Raw genomic sequence first — 19,438 nt, 5'->3', positions numbered from 1 at the left:
GCTTGAATGTGTATGCTTTATGATTACAAAGAAGTAATTAAAACAGTGTATGCAGGGAGAACACTGGCTTCTGCTGTGCTATTGAGTGGTAATGAAAGGGCACTGCTCTGACAGTTTGTTGCTGACTGTATTGAGCTCACTGTTGCTTTTAGCTATTGAGCTGGGAAGCTAAAGGAAACAATTGAGAAAAACAATAGCCATGAAGTATGTGGAGAAGACAGACAGGGGCTGCTGGAAAGGAAATCAACCTGACATCCCTAACATTAAACTGTCTGTGAGACGCTGGCCTTTTGAGGTTTTGGAGAAAGGGTTGTAATTCATTTTCTTTATTTTGTTGAGATTGAATCTATACAGGTCTACTAAAAATGGTATTCAGGACATAGGATTCCAGTGCATCTTGAGGACTCAGGCGGAGGTCTGGGAACGTCTAGATACAGGATTTAGCAAAATTTCAAAGGTTATACTAAGAAATGTGGAGATTTAAGAGTGTTGGAAGTTCTGAACTCTAAGAAATACTGTTAAATCTTTGCTGAGAGTTCTGTTGACTGTGTAACTGGGGCGCTAAGGGACGACTTTTGAGAGTGGGATATTTCCCTTCAAGAAAATGTTGTTTATACTGGGTAAAGCATAAGATGTCACAGCTCATGTTTATGCCAAGGCTTCAGAAGACTGGCAGAAAAGAGCGACTAAAAGTCATACCAGAGAAGTTGGGAGTGCTAGTACTTACTTGAACAAAAAGCAAGTAGGAGATGCTTTCCTTATACCATCTGTGCCTCAAATAGTAATCTGTTGTTTTTAATGTTCTGGCAGACATTGATGGCTTGGGAAGCAGTGCAATCGGTGGCCAACTAATGGCATCTGCTTCAGTTCAATCTCCTCTTTCCCAAAACCAGAAGACAGATGATTCTGTTGTTGCAGGTATTAAGACTGTTGTAAGAACAAGTGTGTATCTACCAGCAATGGGTTTTATATGTGGTTTAGAATAGTTTAATGATTGAGGGATGTATGTCAATGCATCCTAAATGTGAATTGGTTGTCCAGCATGCAGAGGACAAATATGATACCTTTTTTTGCCGCTGATAATAAAGCTGCTGTTGTGTTGTTTTCCAGTAGTAGCAGTAGTAATGCATTTCTCGCCCCAGGAGTTGCTTTTGCCCGATACATTTTAATCGGCTGTTGGAAGAACTTAATTGACACTTTGTCCACACCGCTGACTGGCCGCATGGCAGGCAGCTCCAAGGGGCTGGCATTCATCTTGGGAGCAGAAGGAGCCAAAGAACAGAACCAAAAGGAGAAGGACTCCATCTGCGTGAGCCTGGATGGACTGAGGAGAGCAGCCCGGTTGAGCTGTGCTCTAGGTACTGCTGCATGTGGGATGTCGTGTCAGACTTCTTACAAAGTAGGATAGTATCTTTCCTTGAAGGAATCTGGGAGAGAGAAAAGCAGCATCCTGTTTGAGTCTTGAATAGGAACCTGGACTGTAGGACTCTCCATACCTATATGGTACCTGCCGTACAGCATAGACATATCCAGCCAACTTTCCATCACACAACCTGTTGTTGAGACTGCATGGAATTAGGAAGAAAATGCTGGTTAAACACTAATTGTGTTGTTCATTTACAGGAGTTGCTGCTAACTGTGCATCTGCTCTTGCCCAAATGGCTGCTGCCTCCTGTGTCCAAGAAGAGAAAGAGGAAAAAGAAATCCAAGAGCCCAGTGATACTATAGCTCAAGGTAACAATGTGATTAAATTACCTGTCTTGTCTTGTATTGCCTGTAAAGATGCTACTGGGAAGTACTTTGCTACATATGGAAGAAGGACATAGGGGAATGCCACTACTGTGCAGCACTCACTTGTAGGCATATGGGACGTATGCCTAGAGGCTTCAGTACATGTCCTGCTGTCTTATCATTATGCCACACTAATTATATTTTAGGTGGAACTGAAATCAGTGGAACAATAGAACAGCATTTTGCAATGTGCACTTTTTAAGCTGTGTGATACTAGTACAACCAGAGAGCATCGGAGAAATAATGTATCTTTTTTTAATGCATTGGGTGGTAGTATAAAGCTTGAGTTTGCATCCCTATACCAATCTTGTGTATACAACCTTGATTGTCTTTTGTCATCATCAGATATTTAAAACTGTTTCTGAATCATGTTAAATGAAGCTGGAATAATAAATATATATATATTTATAACATATAGAAAATTCTGCATCTCTATACCATACTTCCAAACCAGTGGAAGTCAACTTCAGTTGTTGTCTTCAACAATTTTTGTTGAATTGTTGTCTTCAGTCGCTGTTTGGAGAAGCACATAAGATTTGTCTGATGACACCTGATTTCTAATGGCAAGAAGCCCATAACAAAACAGTGGTGCACAAATGACCCTGCTTGGCACTTAAATTTGGTGTCTCAGTAGAGAAAACAAAACTGAATAGGCCTGGGCACAAACCAGCTTTTGCCTTCTCTGCTGGATAGGACTGAAGTGAGTTGGCCAGGCCATGGTGACGCAAAGAGGAGGCAGTAGCAATGGCCAGAGGCCAACGGATCTGTTCTGTGAAAGCTTGCAAAGCTTCAAAATTTGGTTCCATTCCAATGCAGCATGAAAACTAAGCTTTTCAGAGATTCTCAGGAAAAAGAATGAGGTCAAAGTGCTTGTAGTTCAGGTCAGGATTAGTTTTACTTTGACAGGAGTAACCATTAACAAAACTTTTTGGTGAAATTTTTGTATGGAAATAGATGTGACATACACAAACTCTTTCCTATAGCAAAGGAGATTTTGGTAAAAATAAATATCCAGCCAGCCAGCCAGCTCCAAAGAAAAGCATGTAATATCACTGGCAATCCGCATCTGTTCTGTGGGCAACAAGATGTGAATTCAGGGGTGGAGGTTGTCAATCTGGCATTGATTTTTTTTTTTTTTTTTCATGCATATAAGATCAGTCAAAAAGGATTTTAATTTTAAAACTGCCTTATGTTTCTTAGCAAGAAATGTGTTTCTCTGTTGTTTTTTTGGTCTAACTTCCATGTTCTTTTATAGCTCTCGAACTGTATACATTTGCCATTACCTTATATACAAACCAGTGCTTGTTCAAAAGCTGGAGATGCTAATGTGGGTTGTTTGTTGTTTTTTTTTCATGCTGCAGTGAAACAGAAAGTGGAGCAGAAATTGGAACAGATGGGCAAAGTGCAGGGAGTGTGCCTGCACACTGCTCATGTTTTGTGTATGGATGCAGTTCTTAATGTGGGCCTGGAGATGGGAAGCCACAATCAGGACTGTTGGCCTCATGTATTCAGGTACTCACCAGTGTTCTCAAAAGAAACAGAATTTATGCCATGTTGCCTGAAAATAACAGACTGAGAAAAAGGACTTTAGGTACTTTGGGAGTGTTCTGTATAAACAGTGTCAGAGAGAATTAACTGCCAGCAACTGTAGGAGGAAAGATGTTATTGTTTTCCACCACTATTTAGAGACAAAATCAGTGCTTAGAAATTTTAAAGTTCTGACTCTGACAGACCCAGGAACCTAAATGGGCTCTTCAGGCAGCTTCACTAAACTATTTGCTGTCTAGGCACACAGGAGGCCCAAGGATATAAGACAGGTTTTGTGTGTCTGAGTCTGAGACTTTGAGATTGTCTGTTTATGGTTTGAGGAAAATGTCCTGTGCATTGTATCTGGTTCAGATGTAATCAGTGCCTGCAAATTGGCAGTGGGTTTCCATGTAAACTGGCTTCTCAGAGTGATGGGGCTTTGAAGCAGCCAAGAGCTGTACTTGCACTATCCTTCTGACTCACCTCTGGAGTAAACATTTATTCAGTGAGCCTAGTGATTGGTGGGGGGAGGAGGTGTGCTTTTGTGGGTTTTATTCATCTTTTTCTTCTCTGTTTGTTCTCAGGGTATGTGAGTACATCAGCACATTGGAGCACACCCACTTCAGTGATGGTGCTTCCCAGCCCTCTCTTACCATCACCCAGTCACAGCAGACACCTGCAGGGCTGCACACAGACTCTGAGCCTGGGGACTCTGCCCAGGCACCGAGCCCTGAGCAAGAGACCACCCTCAGCAACAATCCTGTCATTCAGCCGGTTTCTATCCAGGAACTCATCAAGGAGAGCAGTAAGGGCAGAGCTTTTGACTTCCGTGGAGGCAGTCTGCTGTGTGGGACCAGTGCTGCCAAGGCTGTTCTCACGCTTTCTACACAAGCTGACAGGTACAAGCAGTGCTCTCAGGAACCAGCAGCTTTGTTCCCAAAACAGGATCAAAATGGACCTTTTTGTGGTGCAATGGGGAGTGACCTTTGTCTGTTGTATCCACTTACTTCAGTTGAGTTTCACACACAGGAGTGCTGCACAACCAGCAGTCCCTAAAAGACCTGCAGGAGAAAGGGCCACAAGACATGGTCACAGACTGGCTAGGTTAAATGTTCCTAAAACACAGTCTGCAGACAGATATGTCACAGATATTTTTCCTATTTCTGCTATTCTTTCAACAGCTAAGGCAAGAGTTGAAAATTTCCTGGGTTTACATGCTTCTAATAACCTTTTTATTTCCAGGTGACATTTTATATTCTTTTTCTTTGCTCACAGGAGGGTGATATTTGTAAATTCAAGGAAAAAGCAATGCATACTGACACTGCTTATATGAGTTTGTGCATGAAGAGTATCTTTTATTTAGGAAATTCACAATACAACTTACTTCCAAGGATTAGAGAATAGCAGTACTGTAATTTTAATGATGCAGGTTTGATTTCTGAACTTTTACTTCAGTGTTGATTTTATTAGGACTCAGTCCCCAGTTTTCTAGGGCTATAGAAAGTTTTTCATGAAAAACAAGGTCAGAAAATTGTATTTGTGTCAACTTTTGGCTGAACCATGTGAACTTCCACTGTAATCTCTCTGGAACCCACCTCCTACATAAGCATGTTTACTGGTTTAAGGGTACAGATTTTAATTCTTAAGAGCTCATTGCAGCTGAAAATAACAACTCTTGCTTATACTTCAAAATAGCAATTCTGGTACAGCAACTTTACGTCTAAGACTTGAATTAATTTGTTTTGCATGTAAGGGGCTGTAACTGGATGGAGCAAACCACTGCAATGCCAAAGCCAGTGAAGCTGTGATGACCTATGACATGAGGACCAGGCATATTCTTGCTGTTGTTTTTGATTACTGGTTCATGAACTGCTTACAGCATTAAGATACAGTAATGGGAAAGCATCAGTTCCTTTAAAAAGCGACTTTTTGTTTTAGTACCTAAGTTGAATCTTGGAAGGTGTCTGGCTGGCCCTACAGCAGCCTACTTTCCACCCTCCAATTGAAGTTTCTGGATCAAAGTCTTCATGAGGCACCATGTAAATGAAAATAACCTCATGTGTCACCAAATGCAGCACATAGCAGCCATGTAAAGATACAGGTTTTCTTCTTAGATATTTAAGTCTGCATCTCATGAATTTTTCAATTAGATTCAATTCTTTTACTACAGGCTCTTTGAAGATGCTGCTGACAAGTTAAACTTGATGGCACTGGCAGGCTTCCTTTACCAGCTCAAGAAGGCTTCTCAGGCCCAGCTTTTCCATTCAGTCACAGATACAGTTGATTACTCCCTAGCAATGCCAGGTAAAATCTACTGAAGATCTCTTCCAGAGCTCTGTGTTTCATATACAACTGAACTGCTTATAGGAGTTGCTTTGTCTTCTTACAGTTTTAATTTTTCTGATTGAAATTTCAAGTTATATGTAAACCACAGTATTTAGTCTAATAAGATCTTTCTGTAGGACCAATTCATTCTTTAGAAAAGGTTGAGTGCTTTTTTGGGGACAGCGATCACATCCACACCTTCTAAGAAACACTTCAGAGGACATTCATTTGGTTCTTGGACTTTGGGAATGTTAATTATACACAGATATTTCATCAAAGCTCCATTTTGTAATCTAATCCAGTAAAGAAACTTGGGTGAATATAGACTTAAGAGAGTGGATTTAGGTTAGACATTTGACAGTGGGATATCCTCAGAAGTGTTCAGAAAATGGGTGACAGCAAACAAAGCACACAGCCGGAGAATATTATATAAAGCAGTGGGATTTTTTGTGCTTTTTCCTCCCCAGCAGATTGGACCATATACCTCACAGTTCAAAGCCTGTAAATTGTCATTTCCATCACTGTGTCAAACTGAGCAGAAGGATTGAACCCAAAGGAATATATTTCACTTAAATTTGTATTGTGCCTTTAGAAGTGACATTAGTCATATGGGTTTAGTATTGCCCTGTGTCAGGGATGGATTTTATCTGGTATATGTCTCCAGTGTAATTGGTTTCCCCTCTTCCTGAAGTGCTACTTGTCATTTTCTCAATATGACAAGCCTCTTGTCTCCAGGCCTCAACATTCATCTTTTTTTTTTTTCAGTAAATAGTGATTGTCTTATCATGTATGTAAGACTTGGAATAGAGCACATAATGGCTTTTTTAATAGATATTAAAAGTGGTATGCCCCCGATAATGTCTTACGCTAAAGATAAAAGCACTAGCATATTTTAAATGAGAGAATGAGGTATCTTTCCAAATGTTGTAAGAGCAATGGAAGATTAATTTCTTTCAAAGGAAAGAAACAACTGGAAATAACAGGAAATAACAACTGTTACTGGCCGAGGAAAAGTGTTTTCTCATGTTCTCTGCTTTGTATCCTTTGCTTGAGAAGAAATAAAAAGGACAAACCAAAACTAAATAATTTGTAGTTAATATTTATAGTTTATATTTCCTGTAGGTGTCACTAAAGGATTTTGCAGCTACTGTTTTTGTCTTAATTTCAATTAATTCCTTGCTTAATTTCTCTGCACTACTTCTCCAAGCCTTTTTCTTTAAAACTTGGGTCCATCTGTTCTTTCACCTACACAGGCATAGGTATTGCAGTAAAATTCAATCATTTCAATTGCATTGCAATTCAAACCTAAAGATTAATTTCTTTATTATTTTTTTTCTTCCACCACCCTCAACTTAATACTAATAATTTCTCACCTGATTTAAATTCCAGTTTAGACCTCTAGAGATGAAGGAGTAGCTCCATTATAAATATCCATTTATTTTCTCATACTTCCTTGTAGGTGAAGTGAAATCTACCCAGGACAGGAGAAGTGCACTTCACTTGTTCCGACTTGGTGATGCCATGCTCAGAATCGTAAGGAGTAAATCTCGGCCGTTGCTCCACCTCATGCGCTGCTGGAGCCTGGTGGCACCCCACCTTGTAGAGGTAGGAGTAGGGGAGAGAATGGGAATGTGAGCAAAGTTGAAAAAGCTGGAGAAGTCAAAGTCAGCCTTGTCAATTCTGTTTAGACTCCTGCTGGGATACTGTATATAGTGTGTCACATGTTGTAATATTGTTTGTCCAAAAAGTGTATTCATACCCAGCGTGCAGTAAACCAGTTCCACAAGCTCAGGAGAAATACTGTATTTATTCAGGCCTGGGTACCAGGTGGACTTTTCCACAAATCAAACACACCTGAATATCAGCTTACAAAAGCTACAAGGTTGTATGCTCCCAGTATTTGGTCAGTAATCAACACACAATATTTGCTGTGTCATTCCTTCTAATTGCTACGCATGCTCAGAGGAGGGCTGGGCTGGGCTGGGGTCTTTGTCACCTGTGGGTGTGATTTGGAGTATTATAATGAAGGCAGTTCACTTCAGGACTCCTTAAAGGTTAGTTTCATTGCCAAGTTGATTAATCAAATAGTCACTTTGCCAGGCTGTCAAATAACTTATCCTTGGTGCTATCAATCCTGGATGTTGTCCTTTGGATCTTTTAAACAGAACCAAGTCCTGGTTTTACTCATTAATTTCTTATTGTTAGTGAAGGTCATCTTGACCCATATTCAAGTTCCTAACATGTAAAGTTAACTATGACTACCCGCAGCAGATGTACAATATGTTACACCAATACTGCTTCTGAAAAGAATGTTTTTACAAAACTGGAATGGTCAGGTCCAGTGATAGTGTGTTGGATTTTTGCAGTATGCTACTTCCTGTGTGTCAGTGGTGAAAAAACTGAAACCACCCCAAGAGGTTATAGGTAACTCCGCTGTCTACCTATTTTCCCAGCCTAGGTCTGCATCCTTGCAAGTCTTCCCATAAAAGGATGCAGCTTTCTTTTCCCACATAAAGTCAGCTCAACTGGCAAGATGGTGACATTTTTCCGTTTCCTTCTGCCTGGTGAACCCTGGTCAGTGGCATGCTAATAGCAGCCACATAATGGATTTCAGTCATAACAAATGACATTTCCTCAGACAAACCTTGAGTCTTAACTGGTGAAACACTGGTGGGTTGGCTTCTCAGAGCTTTTTAATTTGTATCATTGCTACAAATAAGTGTGCAGTACTTCCTTTCTTTCTGACAGTAAATTATGTGGTGTCATCTGCCCAGGTCTATAGGGAGCATGCCTCTGTGGAGTTTTAAGATGAGCTGTTTGCTTAATTGCCATAGCACTTTATTTCATTGACTCAAGAAAATGTGTGGACTATTTTATAGAGGAGTTCAGACACTGGGGAGTCTCTGTGGAATCCTTTTAAGTGAAGTAGAAATAGCAGAGAATTTTCTGTTGTATGCTTTAACATCCCTTTATTTTGAAAACTGGTGTCTCACCTTTGGATGCCAGCCTGAGACCACTTTAAATGCTTGTCATATTTTGAATGCTTTTAAGACTTTCAAGACCCCAAGCCAGTTTAAACTCAAGTACCTTCCATGTTTTTAGAATACAGGGCTGGTCAGTCTTTTTGGTTGACTTGAGTGCAGATAAGGGCATTACTGGGAAGAAGAAACATGAGGGAAAGGACATAATTTAGCATAACCTGTGTAGTTCCTCAATACAATACCTTTATATCCACGTTCTCATTTGTTTAATTTTTTAATAGCTCTTCCAAAAGTGATGAGAACCTTCTCACTGTAAATTCCATAAACAGCCAAGTAAAAAGTGACATTTGGTCATGCATGGATATGTAAGGTGAATACATGCAGGAACCACCTTTTTGAACGAAAAAATGGTCACACAGAAACAAAAGACAACATTTCACACAAGTTCTGTTCTGTAGGGTTTGTTATTTAACTTATTTTTAGCTGTACCTTTTTCAATTGTCAGCAAGCCTTCGTGCATCTGAAGTCTGAGCAGCTCAAGAGTCTCAGCCATCTGTTTCTATGGCTGAGACTCCCATTTTCATTGCAGTGGGGGCCTTAAATCACTTAGTGGTGAAGCTGGTTTTTAGGGTTCAGCAACTTGAAGTGCTTACCTCCATTAAAAGTGTCTCACTAAAAGCAAATTTTTTTTGTTTGGGCAAACTAATGTTCCTCCCTTTCCCTGTAGGCTGCTTGTCATAAGGAGAGACATGTGTCTCGGAAGGCTGTCTCCTTCATCCATGACATCCTCACTGAAGTGCTGACGGACTGGAATGAGCCTTCTCATTTTCACTTTAATGAGGCGCTTTTCCGCCCCTTTGAGCGTATCATGCAGCTAGAGCTGTGTGACGAGGATGTCCAAGACCAGGCAAGTCAACCCTGAATAGTGTGTCTGCATCTAGCCTACCGTGTCCACAAGAAGGATCTCCATGCCCACAAGAAGGATCTCCAAGTCCACAAGAAGGTCTCCAGAGTGCCTTTGGTCCACTTGAGATTGTTTCCCAGACTCCCTTCAAATGGTGCCCCTCAATCATCTTCAAGGAATCAGAAGGGCACTGCCTCCCTAAGCCAGCATTGTGGTAGAGCACACAGAGAGTACACCTGCCTTTGAAACAATTTCATAAAACTTTTCTATTATCTAAAATAAAGAAAGTAATGAATGAGTCTAGATCGACATAGTGAAATCCAGGAATGTGTTTAAAGCCATCCTCATTCCTTCTGAAGGTCTATTTATATATCAGTTCGGGTCTGGGACTTTATTCTTTTAACCCCTCCTACACTGTCTGCAGGTGGTCGCCTCTATAGGAGAGTTGGTGGAAATGTGTTCTACCCAGATCCAGTCAGGATGGAGACCCCTGTTCAGTGCCCTGGAAACAGTGCACAGCAGCAGCAAGTCAGAGGTTAAGGAGTATCTTGTAGGAGAATACTCTATGGGTAAGGACTTACTGCACTGACTGTTTCATAGATGCTTTTGTTTCCCTATCTTATTCCTTGGGGATGCAGTAACTAACTGAACGTATTTAAATGCCCTACCTGAATAGTGGCACTTAGCAGTGGCACTGCAAGACTCCAGGACTATACTGAACTATCTGGTTTATTAGCTGGGGTGGGAGGGAGAGAGAGGTATTGTTCTGACTTTTTATCCTCTAGATTCTGGCAGACAAATAGAATGAGGCTTTAAACCTACTTGAATTTTTTCTTCTTTTTTGAATTTTTTCTTCTTTTTTTGAATTTTTTCTTTAATACTTGAAAATTTTTGAGCAAAACAGTAGTGCAGGAGTACTGAGCTTGGCTGGGCCCTTGTCACTGTCCTGCTAGAGAAAAGGAAGCATACTGTATAAAACCACCATATCTCATATGGCCTGTCTTTCTTACTATGTAAAACCTGTTGCTCTTACATATGAAGGTAACTTGGTGGGATAATCTAGGCAAGTGCTTGTCCAGACATTTAACCTCAAGGCTTCAAATTACTAGTGCTATTTCAAACCGTGTTTGCTGTAATAAGAGTGATTCTGCGTCTCTCACAGAGATGTTTGCTTGTATGGAAACTGGGTAATAAGGGAAAATCACTTTAAGCTGCTATTTTGCTTTTAGAAAGTATTTTAGTATTTTTAAATGTTACAAGTCACATGTAAGGGATATGGTTTTCCTACTTCTTACCAATAATCTACACAGAAAAAGTAAGGCTTTTTTTTGTTACTGTATATTCTGAATAGTTCTCAGTGTGACTGCTGTCATCTTGGCAGTTACCAAGAACTAAACCACAAGGCTCCACCAAACAGAAGTGTTAGCTACTGTGCTGAGATCAAGAGCTCAAGCCTGCTCTTACTATCTGGGCAGGCTTAAGCTGCTGTTTTTCACAGATAAGGCAAAGCAGGGAGTCTGTATCACTTTCTCCTAAGGACTACATAAATTACCTCAGGAGCAATAGAAAGTCTTACTGTAAAGTAATTTCTTTGTCTGCCCAGAATAGAAGAGATTGTACAAATTCAGTTAAACTGTTGAAAAACTGTTGGAAAATCAGCTTTACGGGGCATGGGGGAGAGTTCTCATCTTGTTATTTTCACAGGGAAACGCCAGGCTCCGGTGTTTGATGTCTTTGAAGCATTTCTAAACACAGACAGCATCCAGGTCTTCGCCAATGCTGCCACCAGTTATGTTATGTGCCTTATGAAGTTTGTCAAAGGACTGGGTAAATATTTTTATTTTCTTTGTATCCTATTAAGTCATGATATGTCAAACTTGGTCCTGCAGAAGAGTAAAATTCAGTTTTGTAAGACATAGTATGGTAGGGAAGAGAGAGGCAGTGACGAAATTGAGTCCAGAATGCTAAAATAAAATAAGACTAAGGGATTATTTCAGGAACACTTCTAATGCTATCAATTCTTCAAGTTGTTGATGTATCTCTCTATTAAATGTCTGCTTCATTTTATCCTAATTTGCATCAGGACTTGCTTATTGTCTGTCCTTTCTTCCCTTGCCCACCTCAGCAGCAGTAGTCTGGTGTATGCAACACTGAAAGCCTGCTGACCCTCCAGTAGGATCATGAGCATGGCAACCAGCAACACTCTGTCCCCATGGCTAGTGTTTTGTTACGTTACTGAGGGCAGTGGAGACCAAGCATGTCAGGTCAATGTGACTGCAGAGTAATTGTGGTGCTTCACCAAACTTAAGAACAAAGGCAAATGGTGTTGGGTCTTTTTGCCCCATTTGTGTTCCCTGTCTTGCCTTGATCAATAGAATTTGACACTTTTCCTTGAACTGTGGCAGTGATATTTTTCTTCCTTATGTAATTTGCAAAACTTCTAATGAGTGGTAAAATGGGACTTTCATGTTTTACATTTATATTCGTTCATAGAGGTATCTGGGTCTGTAAGGGACTTTGATTTAAAAGATGCACCTAGCTGCAGCAGATCTAGTCTTTAATGTTACTCTCATCTTGTTAAGCTATTTTTCCGTCATTTTCAGCAGGGGCAGAATTCAGCTTCTGTTGACAGACTGGAATTGTAATTATTACTACAAAAGAGAAATAAACTTGCATGTTCCAGTGCCAGTAGAGGGAACTGATGTTCCTTCTGGAGAACTTAAAAGTCTCTCATTTCTTTAGGTTTCTTACTTTTATAAGATAAGTTAGTCCACTTTATGGTTAACATGTCAAAAAGCAAGATGAAACATTGAATAACATTGAATAACATTGAATAATTGAACAATAATTGAATAACATTGAATAAATTTAATAAAAGAATTTCATATTTATCTTGCAGGGTATTATGAGAGGAATAGTTTTTAAGTCAATAAAATGTAAATGTATATGGGCACTTGGTAAAGCTGCAGTTCTGGCACTGAATGGTAAATATTTGGCTAAATTGGAAAAATGGTTATGAGCCAAATATTCTAGGGTAGGCAGACCATTGGCTGAGAGGGGAGGAAAAGAGACTCTGCAGGCAAGGAAAAGTTAGAGTGAATGGAGTTATGCAGGGAGGACCTTTGGATGCCTTGGAAGAGATCTGCTTATTTAATACACTTGGTAAAACTGAGCTGAAAGCAGGAGTCTGCTGATGCCACAGAATTAGTAACAGCTGTGATACTAAGACACTAGAGCTTGAAGCTGTCATAGAGGTGAACCTGAGACCTTGACACCTGAATTAGACAGCAAAAGGAAATACTGTAGCACAAAATATAAAATAATCTGAAAGGAAGAACTTTTGGTAGAAGAATTTTCCAGGGCACTGGGGTGAAACTGAATAGAAAAAATGAGCATACTAATTAAGCAAAGGGTGAATATGAGCAAGTAATTTATACAACCATGGAAAAAAGTGGAGTGGGTCAATATGACAGATGACTATAAAGTATGATTAGAAGAACTCTCAAAGACTTTCCTAAAGAGTTATGAAACAGGCATGCATTTATTAAAGCATTTATGCATATAAAAGTCCATGTATAAACTGTGACCAATATTAATGTACTGTTTGTATGAGGATCATCTGTTTGTCATATAATAATATCAAACGAAGGATGGGTTTTGGATTCTGTTCAGACATTAGGGCACAAGTGATTGAAAATGGAAATGCTATATTTGTTTCTCTTCTGTCCTTCCCAATGCTGCCTTTTGTGTCCCCAGGGGAAGTAGATTGTAAGGAGATGGGTGACTGTGTGCCAGGATCAGGACCTGCATCTACAGACTTGTGCCTTCCCGCTCTTGATTACCTCAGGAGATGTTCTCAGGTAGGGTGAACATGTACTAACCTGACCTAGGAAATGGTTCTAACCTTCAGACTGTGGTAATAACCTGCACTGGAGAGTGGCGATCTGAAGGAATCTCATACCTTCTAAGCCACCTAAAACTGAGGAGTTAAAAACACGCAGACCCAAGGAGCATGTGGGAAAATGTGAGTGTTCAAATCCTAGCAGTAACATATCCAAAGCTGCATTCATTCTTACTGAAACGGGTACTGTAAACAGTGTTTGGAATGAAGGCAGGAAAAAAAACCAAACACCCAACCAAGAATTCTCAGATCTTAAGAGGGGCAACAGGTTACACTCTCTAAAATGCAGCAGCAGCTTATCTGTACCGTGAAAACATATCTGAAGCTCAGGGCAGATCTCTAAGAATTAGAATGCTGGCATGTGTCCTGTAATCTCCTTGCACACAGCACAGACTATTATCCAGGGTTATTAGGGTGGGTTTTGCTGATGTTATGTATTTCTGTAGCACATGCAGGTCTTTTTGTTGGACTCAGGCCATGTTTTCTCTGGGTACAATACAAATGCATAACAAAGGATATTATCATAGCTGAAAGGATTTAATATCTAAATTCAGAGATAATGGGTGGGTACAGTACATAGACTGAGGGAAGAAAAGAATGAGGCAGCTCAAAATAATAAATAGCAGACATATCAATCTGTACTGTCTATCTTGTTCATCTAAGAAAATGTAGTGAATACCTGTCTGTATATCTAATGTATGTTCTATCTATAGGCTATGTGCATCGCATCACATCACCTTTCCTCATCCTTACAAAACCCAATTCACAATGAGGCAGAAATATTTTCTCCTCTTTAAAAGAAGCAGCCATTTTTTATCTTGTTATATCTTTCAACCTGTCGGTGGAAGAACAATAGGAATGACTAAAAAGAAATGCTGTCTGTATATTGCAAATACATCATTTACTTTAGAAAGGTCTAGTAAAATACGGGGAGATTCCCAGCTATAGCACAGTTCTACAAAGTGTGTATTATTTGTTGCAAAATGGACAACCCAGGCAATGAAGCTCTGAAGTAAACCTGTACTTTTATCATTATTTACTTAGTCCTTCAGAGCTCCAAAATATTCTGTGTACAGCTGATTGATGGAGCTTCTGAGGTCATAGGTACAGTCAGTAAGTAACAGTAATAAGCTTTTATTTTATATATCTATGTTGTGTGTGACAGCTTTTACAAACTTTCCCATACACATTTACTTTTTCTTCTCTTTTTTTTCTCTCTCTCCCTCCTCCCCACTCCAAGTTATTAGCTAAAATCTATAAAATGCCCTTGAAACCCATCTTCCTCAGTGGCCGGCTGGTTAACTTGCCCCGAAGAGCGCAGGAGCAATCAGCGAGCAGTGAGGATGGTATTGAGTGCATCCTTTCCGACTTTGATGATGACACTGGTAAGTGCATTGAAAGCAGTAAATGCAGAGCTAATCAATTGCTTCTTCCACACGTCACTGTAAATTTTGCCAGCTGCCAAAAGCAAAAAGGAGGGGAAAATCTTCATCATTTATTTCTTCTTTGTTGTCTATACACACAGATGTGCACACATAAAGCTTGTAAGTTCAGGTCATGTCACCTTCTTTACATTAAAAGATACAGCTCATATATAAGAAAAATAAAACCTCTCTCATAGGACAAGATAATAATATTTTAATTAATATTTTAATTACTCTGATATCCATAATATAACCAGTATTGATTTCTGAGAGCTAATACAAGAATACTTTCTAGAGCACAGCTGAAGGAGTGAAAAACTTTTAAAGCTGGTATTGGCAGGCCTGCCTTTACCAGGAAAAATAAGTGTTGAGTTAGAGTTTAGAAAGAAAAAGAGTACATTTAAATATGTTTCCAAACTTCTGTCCTGTGGTCTATTGAATTAAATGGTGTTTTTCTGAAGTTCATAAAAAGTGCTATGACCTTCAGATAAACAAGCAGCATTTGTCTCCTGATCACTTTTGTGGTTATATGAGTTGTAGATTAATCAGGTGTTTGATGAACTAGGTCTGTGTGGAGCCAAGCAGTAGAGGAATGCAGCATTACTGCTTCTGGACTCATGGTGGCACTTGGAAGCAGTACACTTTTGAATATCGGAACTACTGAAGTGTTCTGACCTGGCTGTCCCTGTGAAGAGCCAGCTCCAGCCAGGCAGAAAGTAGGCCGACTCCAGAGCCTTTCATTCACATGCTTCACCAGAATAACTCTTGGTACCTACTTTTATCTAGGCTCTTCCATCACATGGGTTGTTCTGTTCCACTGCTACCTTGGATAAAGGAGATAAAAGCTGCTCTCTGACAAAAAATTAAATCATAAATCCTAGTTTAAAACAAAAAAAAAACCAACAAACAAATACAAAACCCAAAACAAAATGACAAACAAAAAACACTAACACACTTTTACTTTCCCTTTTCTATGTTTGGTTTTGTTTGGGGTGGGACTGACACCCTGCTTGCTACAGCCGCCTTTCATGTAGTTGTAGAGAGTGATAAAGTCCCCCTTCAGCCTCCTTTTCTTCAGGCAAACAACCCTTGTTCCCTCAGCTTCTCCTTGCAAGACGTGTGCTCTAAGCTTTTCACCAGCTTCATTGCTCTTCTCTGCTCTGCTCTGCTTCAGAATGGCTACCGGTGGCAGAGAAGGTGGGCTCATTAAAGCCAAAGTAAAATCCTTTTTTTTTTAATTGAAAACTAGTTGTATCCTGTAATCTTTTAGAGCATTCATGTTTGCTAATGTAGATGTGAACTCACAGTACTACCTGCATCCTAACTGCTGCTTGGTAGTTGTCCAGCTGTGCCATATCCACATTTAATAGACTTCTGTCTGTGACCTGTTAACAACTAAACGTGACACGTGAAGCAGCTTGATGATACTTCATGAGGCATCATTGCTGTTCAATTCTGGGTACCAAACACAGCCAGTAAAATTATGGCTCGTCACCTTGGATCCTTACGCAAAAGCACAACCTAAATGAGTATGCTCCATTCTGGCAGCGTTTGCAATGCTCGTGAGACGTGTAAAACCTCCCATTAAAAACAAAAAAATAATTAAAAATCCCCACCCAAGGTTAAAGAGGCTGGACTAGCAGGAGTAGTAAACTAAGAAAGAAGACCAGAATGTGGAGGAGGAACGATGGGCTAAAACACAAACTTAATAAAAAGGGAAGAAAAAGGAGGCACTCATTTCAAAATTGATATTGCCCACAGCCATTACACAGCAACAGTCAACATGCAAGTCAACATGCAAGAATCCATGATTTCTTAGCCTCCATAACTGTCTGAGCAAAAGTTTGGTGGATAACGCAGTATCTCACTCATGTTTTTTAATCTTTGTTTCCTTATTTGTAGGCCTTATCAATGTCTGGATTATTCTGCTAGAAGAATTAACAACAGCCATATCCAACTGTCCCCGTCAGCACCAGCCTCCTACTTTGGATCTGTTGTTTGAATTGCTGAGGGATGTTGCCAAAACACCTGGTAATGAAAGAGCTTGATTAAATACAAGCTAGCAGAGCCCTTACCCAAACCTTTTAGAATCCTAAACCAATTTTGTAAAGTGTGTTACTCACGCTGGAGCTGCACAGAGACATTCTTAAGTGGAAAGGGATTTTCTTAGAGCATGATCCAGTTAGTGCATTGTTCTATGTTGACAAAAGGCATCTTGTAAGAGTATGTTAAGTATACTCTTACTCTTGTTGCCCAAATAAAGAGGTGGACTACTCCATCAATGTCCTACTCACACAAAATGTTTGCCTGGTGTCCAGAAAATAGAAAAAGAAAATCATATAGTCCTGTAGACCTGCTTATTAAAGACAGCGGGTAAACAGTTGGCTAAGTGTTCATATCCTACCTCACAACTAGATCCAAACCAGCTTACTCTTCTCATCCCACAAAAAAAGTTTCAGAACCTGCTCTCTTTAGCATCACTGCTGGCCTCAAGCCTAGAACAACTTAGCAAATTTACTGTGCATATAGGCTTTGTAAGCAAAAAATATACAACCGCCATTATGTTTATTTTAAGGACCAGGATTTGGCATTTATGCAGTTGTACATCTTCTTCTTCCCACGATGTCTCTTTGGCTCCATCGCAGCCATGGTGACCATTCATACTGGGATGTGGCATCTGCTAATTTCAAGCATGCCATTGGCCTTTCCTGTGAACTCGTAGTGGAGCACATTCAAAATTTCATACACTCAGGTATGTCATTGTACTGTCTCATGTACTGATAGATACCAGTGACACGTTACTGAATAGCTACTTGGGGAGATGTTTTCATTGCTTTGTGTTTGCTCAAGCATAAAATAAGAGGAGGAGGGTTGAAAATTTCTGTTTGTTTGGGTTGGGGGGTTTAATTTCTTTACAAGGTTTAGAATTATGGGGAAAAAAAAACAAACTTCTTAGAGACCTATGGAAGTTACTTAGTCCAGCTTCCTGCTCAGAGCTGGGCTATCTTCAAAATGAAGTCATCACAGTGTACATTATACTTTCCAAAAGAATATTCTAAGACTTTGATCATAAAGTACTAGAATATCAGAAACAGGTTTTAACTGAAATTCTCCAGTACCACTTAAGTTCAGACATTTTGTAATGTTAATATCAAAAGGATTGTTCTTATTTCGGTTTGATGTGATGCATAGTTCAAAATAGAACTTAAGTGACAGCTGCATAAAAATAATTTGGGCTTGCAAAGTCTCTGAATAGCAGTAAGTGTAGCAAGACTTTAATTATAATGAAAAAGCAATGATATTAAAACCAATCTGTATCTTTTCCTTGTAGATATTGGTTATGAAAACATGATTAATACTATGCTGAAAGAACTTTTCAAGTTGCTGGTAGCCTGTGTAGCAGAACCAACAGAAATTATTTCCAGAGTTGGCTGCTCTTGTATCAGGTACACAGTCTGTTCATTCTGTTAGCATAGTCAAAACAGGATGTCTTCATGTATTTGAAGAACTCCTCAACTGATTAAGTTGTCTAACATCTTGAAAGAATACTACAATACATCTGTCTCTTGTTATTTGAATAATAAATTTTGGACTTAGTAAGTTTCTCTTGCTGCTTTCAGTCTGCTTCAGAACCTGTGATTTTAGGCGTTACTATGTATATGATTCCCATAAAAAGCACTTGTATATTACATATATGAAATTAGTCTGTAATTAATCCCTAGGAAGAATAATCAGGGGTCTTTCTGCTGGAATTCGCAGGTCTTTAGCGGTAATTACTACCTTTCACAGTCTCCAGGTTCTTACAGTCACAATCAAAATATGCACTGCATTATATAGTTACCCAATGTGTGGTTCTTGTCCTGGTAAGATGACTACTTGAAGAGGAAAAGCAAAGGAAAAAATACCCTCAAAACTACAGTATAATTACAAAAATAGGTCAGAGTAGCAACTGGGGAAGTTGAATATCATTAGCTAGTCACCAAGTAGGCCTTTTGTTCTGTTTTCAACCTTCTCCCATTATAAGTAAGAATTGTCCAGCTCTTTCTTGAACATGGTAATGTTTTCTCATATCTTTGCAGGTATGTGTTAGTGACAGCAGGGCCTGTTTTTACTGAAGAGATGTGGAGGCTTGCATGTTGTGCCCTGCAAGATGCATTCTCTGCCACTCTGGAGCCAGTAAAGGTAAACTGCCTTTTTTTCTGACAGTCAAAACATAATGACACTAGTTACAGATTCACTAACTTTGGACAGGTTGCTTTTTCAGAAAAATTTTTTGGTACAAAGCCAGGAAAAGAAGTGTAAGGATTATGTGATAGCTTCTGTTACTTTGTCAATTCACAATGAAAGGTGTTGTATCAACAGTGGAGATTATAATCAGTTTTTCTAAACATGTACAGACAACACGAGCTGCTAACAGCCCACTCTGATTTTAAATTTCCTTGCCAGTATGAAATCAGAAGGTGAAAACTTACCATTCGATCCATTTATTCCTCTGAAATGGCTGAAACTAGCAGAAGACAAAGTTGCTTACTTGATCCTGTAGCTGCATTCTCCATAGGTCTCCACAGATTATTTCTCAACTCAC

The 19,438-nt window shown here is 39.5% G+C and overlaps 1 protein-coding gene across 1 annotated transcript in view; it reads left to right on the top strand.

The window, feature by feature from the left end:
* Positions 1-19,438, top strand: part of ARFGEF3 (ARFGEF family member 3) — an 87,985-nt gene that overhangs the window by 58,334 nt on the left and 10,213 nt on the right. Inside the window, exons 15-30 of the mRNA XM_062622807.1 lie at positions 811-918; positions 1,143-1,358; positions 1,624-1,734; positions 3,153-3,303; positions 3,903-4,217; positions 5,489-5,622; positions 7,103-7,248; positions 9,352-9,531; positions 9,953-10,097; positions 11,233-11,355; positions 13,285-13,388; positions 14,670-14,814; positions 16,756-16,884; positions 17,429-17,605; positions 18,185-18,299; positions 18,933-19,035. Of these exons, the coding sequence (XP_062478791.1) occupies positions 811-918; positions 1,143-1,358; positions 1,624-1,734; positions 3,153-3,303; positions 3,903-4,217; positions 5,489-5,622; positions 7,103-7,248; positions 9,352-9,531; positions 9,953-10,097; positions 11,233-11,355; positions 13,285-13,388; positions 14,670-14,814; positions 16,756-16,884; positions 17,429-17,605; positions 18,185-18,299; positions 18,933-19,035 (2,402 nt within the window). The remainder of the gene's footprint in view (positions 1-810; positions 919-1,142; positions 1,359-1,623; positions 1,735-3,152; positions 3,304-3,902; positions 4,218-5,488; positions 5,623-7,102; positions 7,249-9,351; positions 9,532-9,952; positions 10,098-11,232; positions 11,356-13,284; positions 13,389-14,669; positions 14,815-16,755; positions 16,885-17,428; positions 17,606-18,184; positions 18,300-18,932; positions 19,036-19,438) is intronic.

Source organism: Pezoporus occidentalis, unplaced genomic scaffold (genome assembly GCF_034315485.1).
Source record: "Pezoporus occidentalis ecotype Australia unplaced genomic scaffold, CSIRO_AGI_Poc_V1 ctg248, whole genome shotgun sequence".
Classification (NCBI taxonomy): Eukaryota; Metazoa; Chordata; class Aves; order Psittaciformes; family Psittacidae; genus Pezoporus; species Pezoporus occidentalis.
This window is presented reverse-complemented; position numbering and strand designations above follow the sequence as displayed.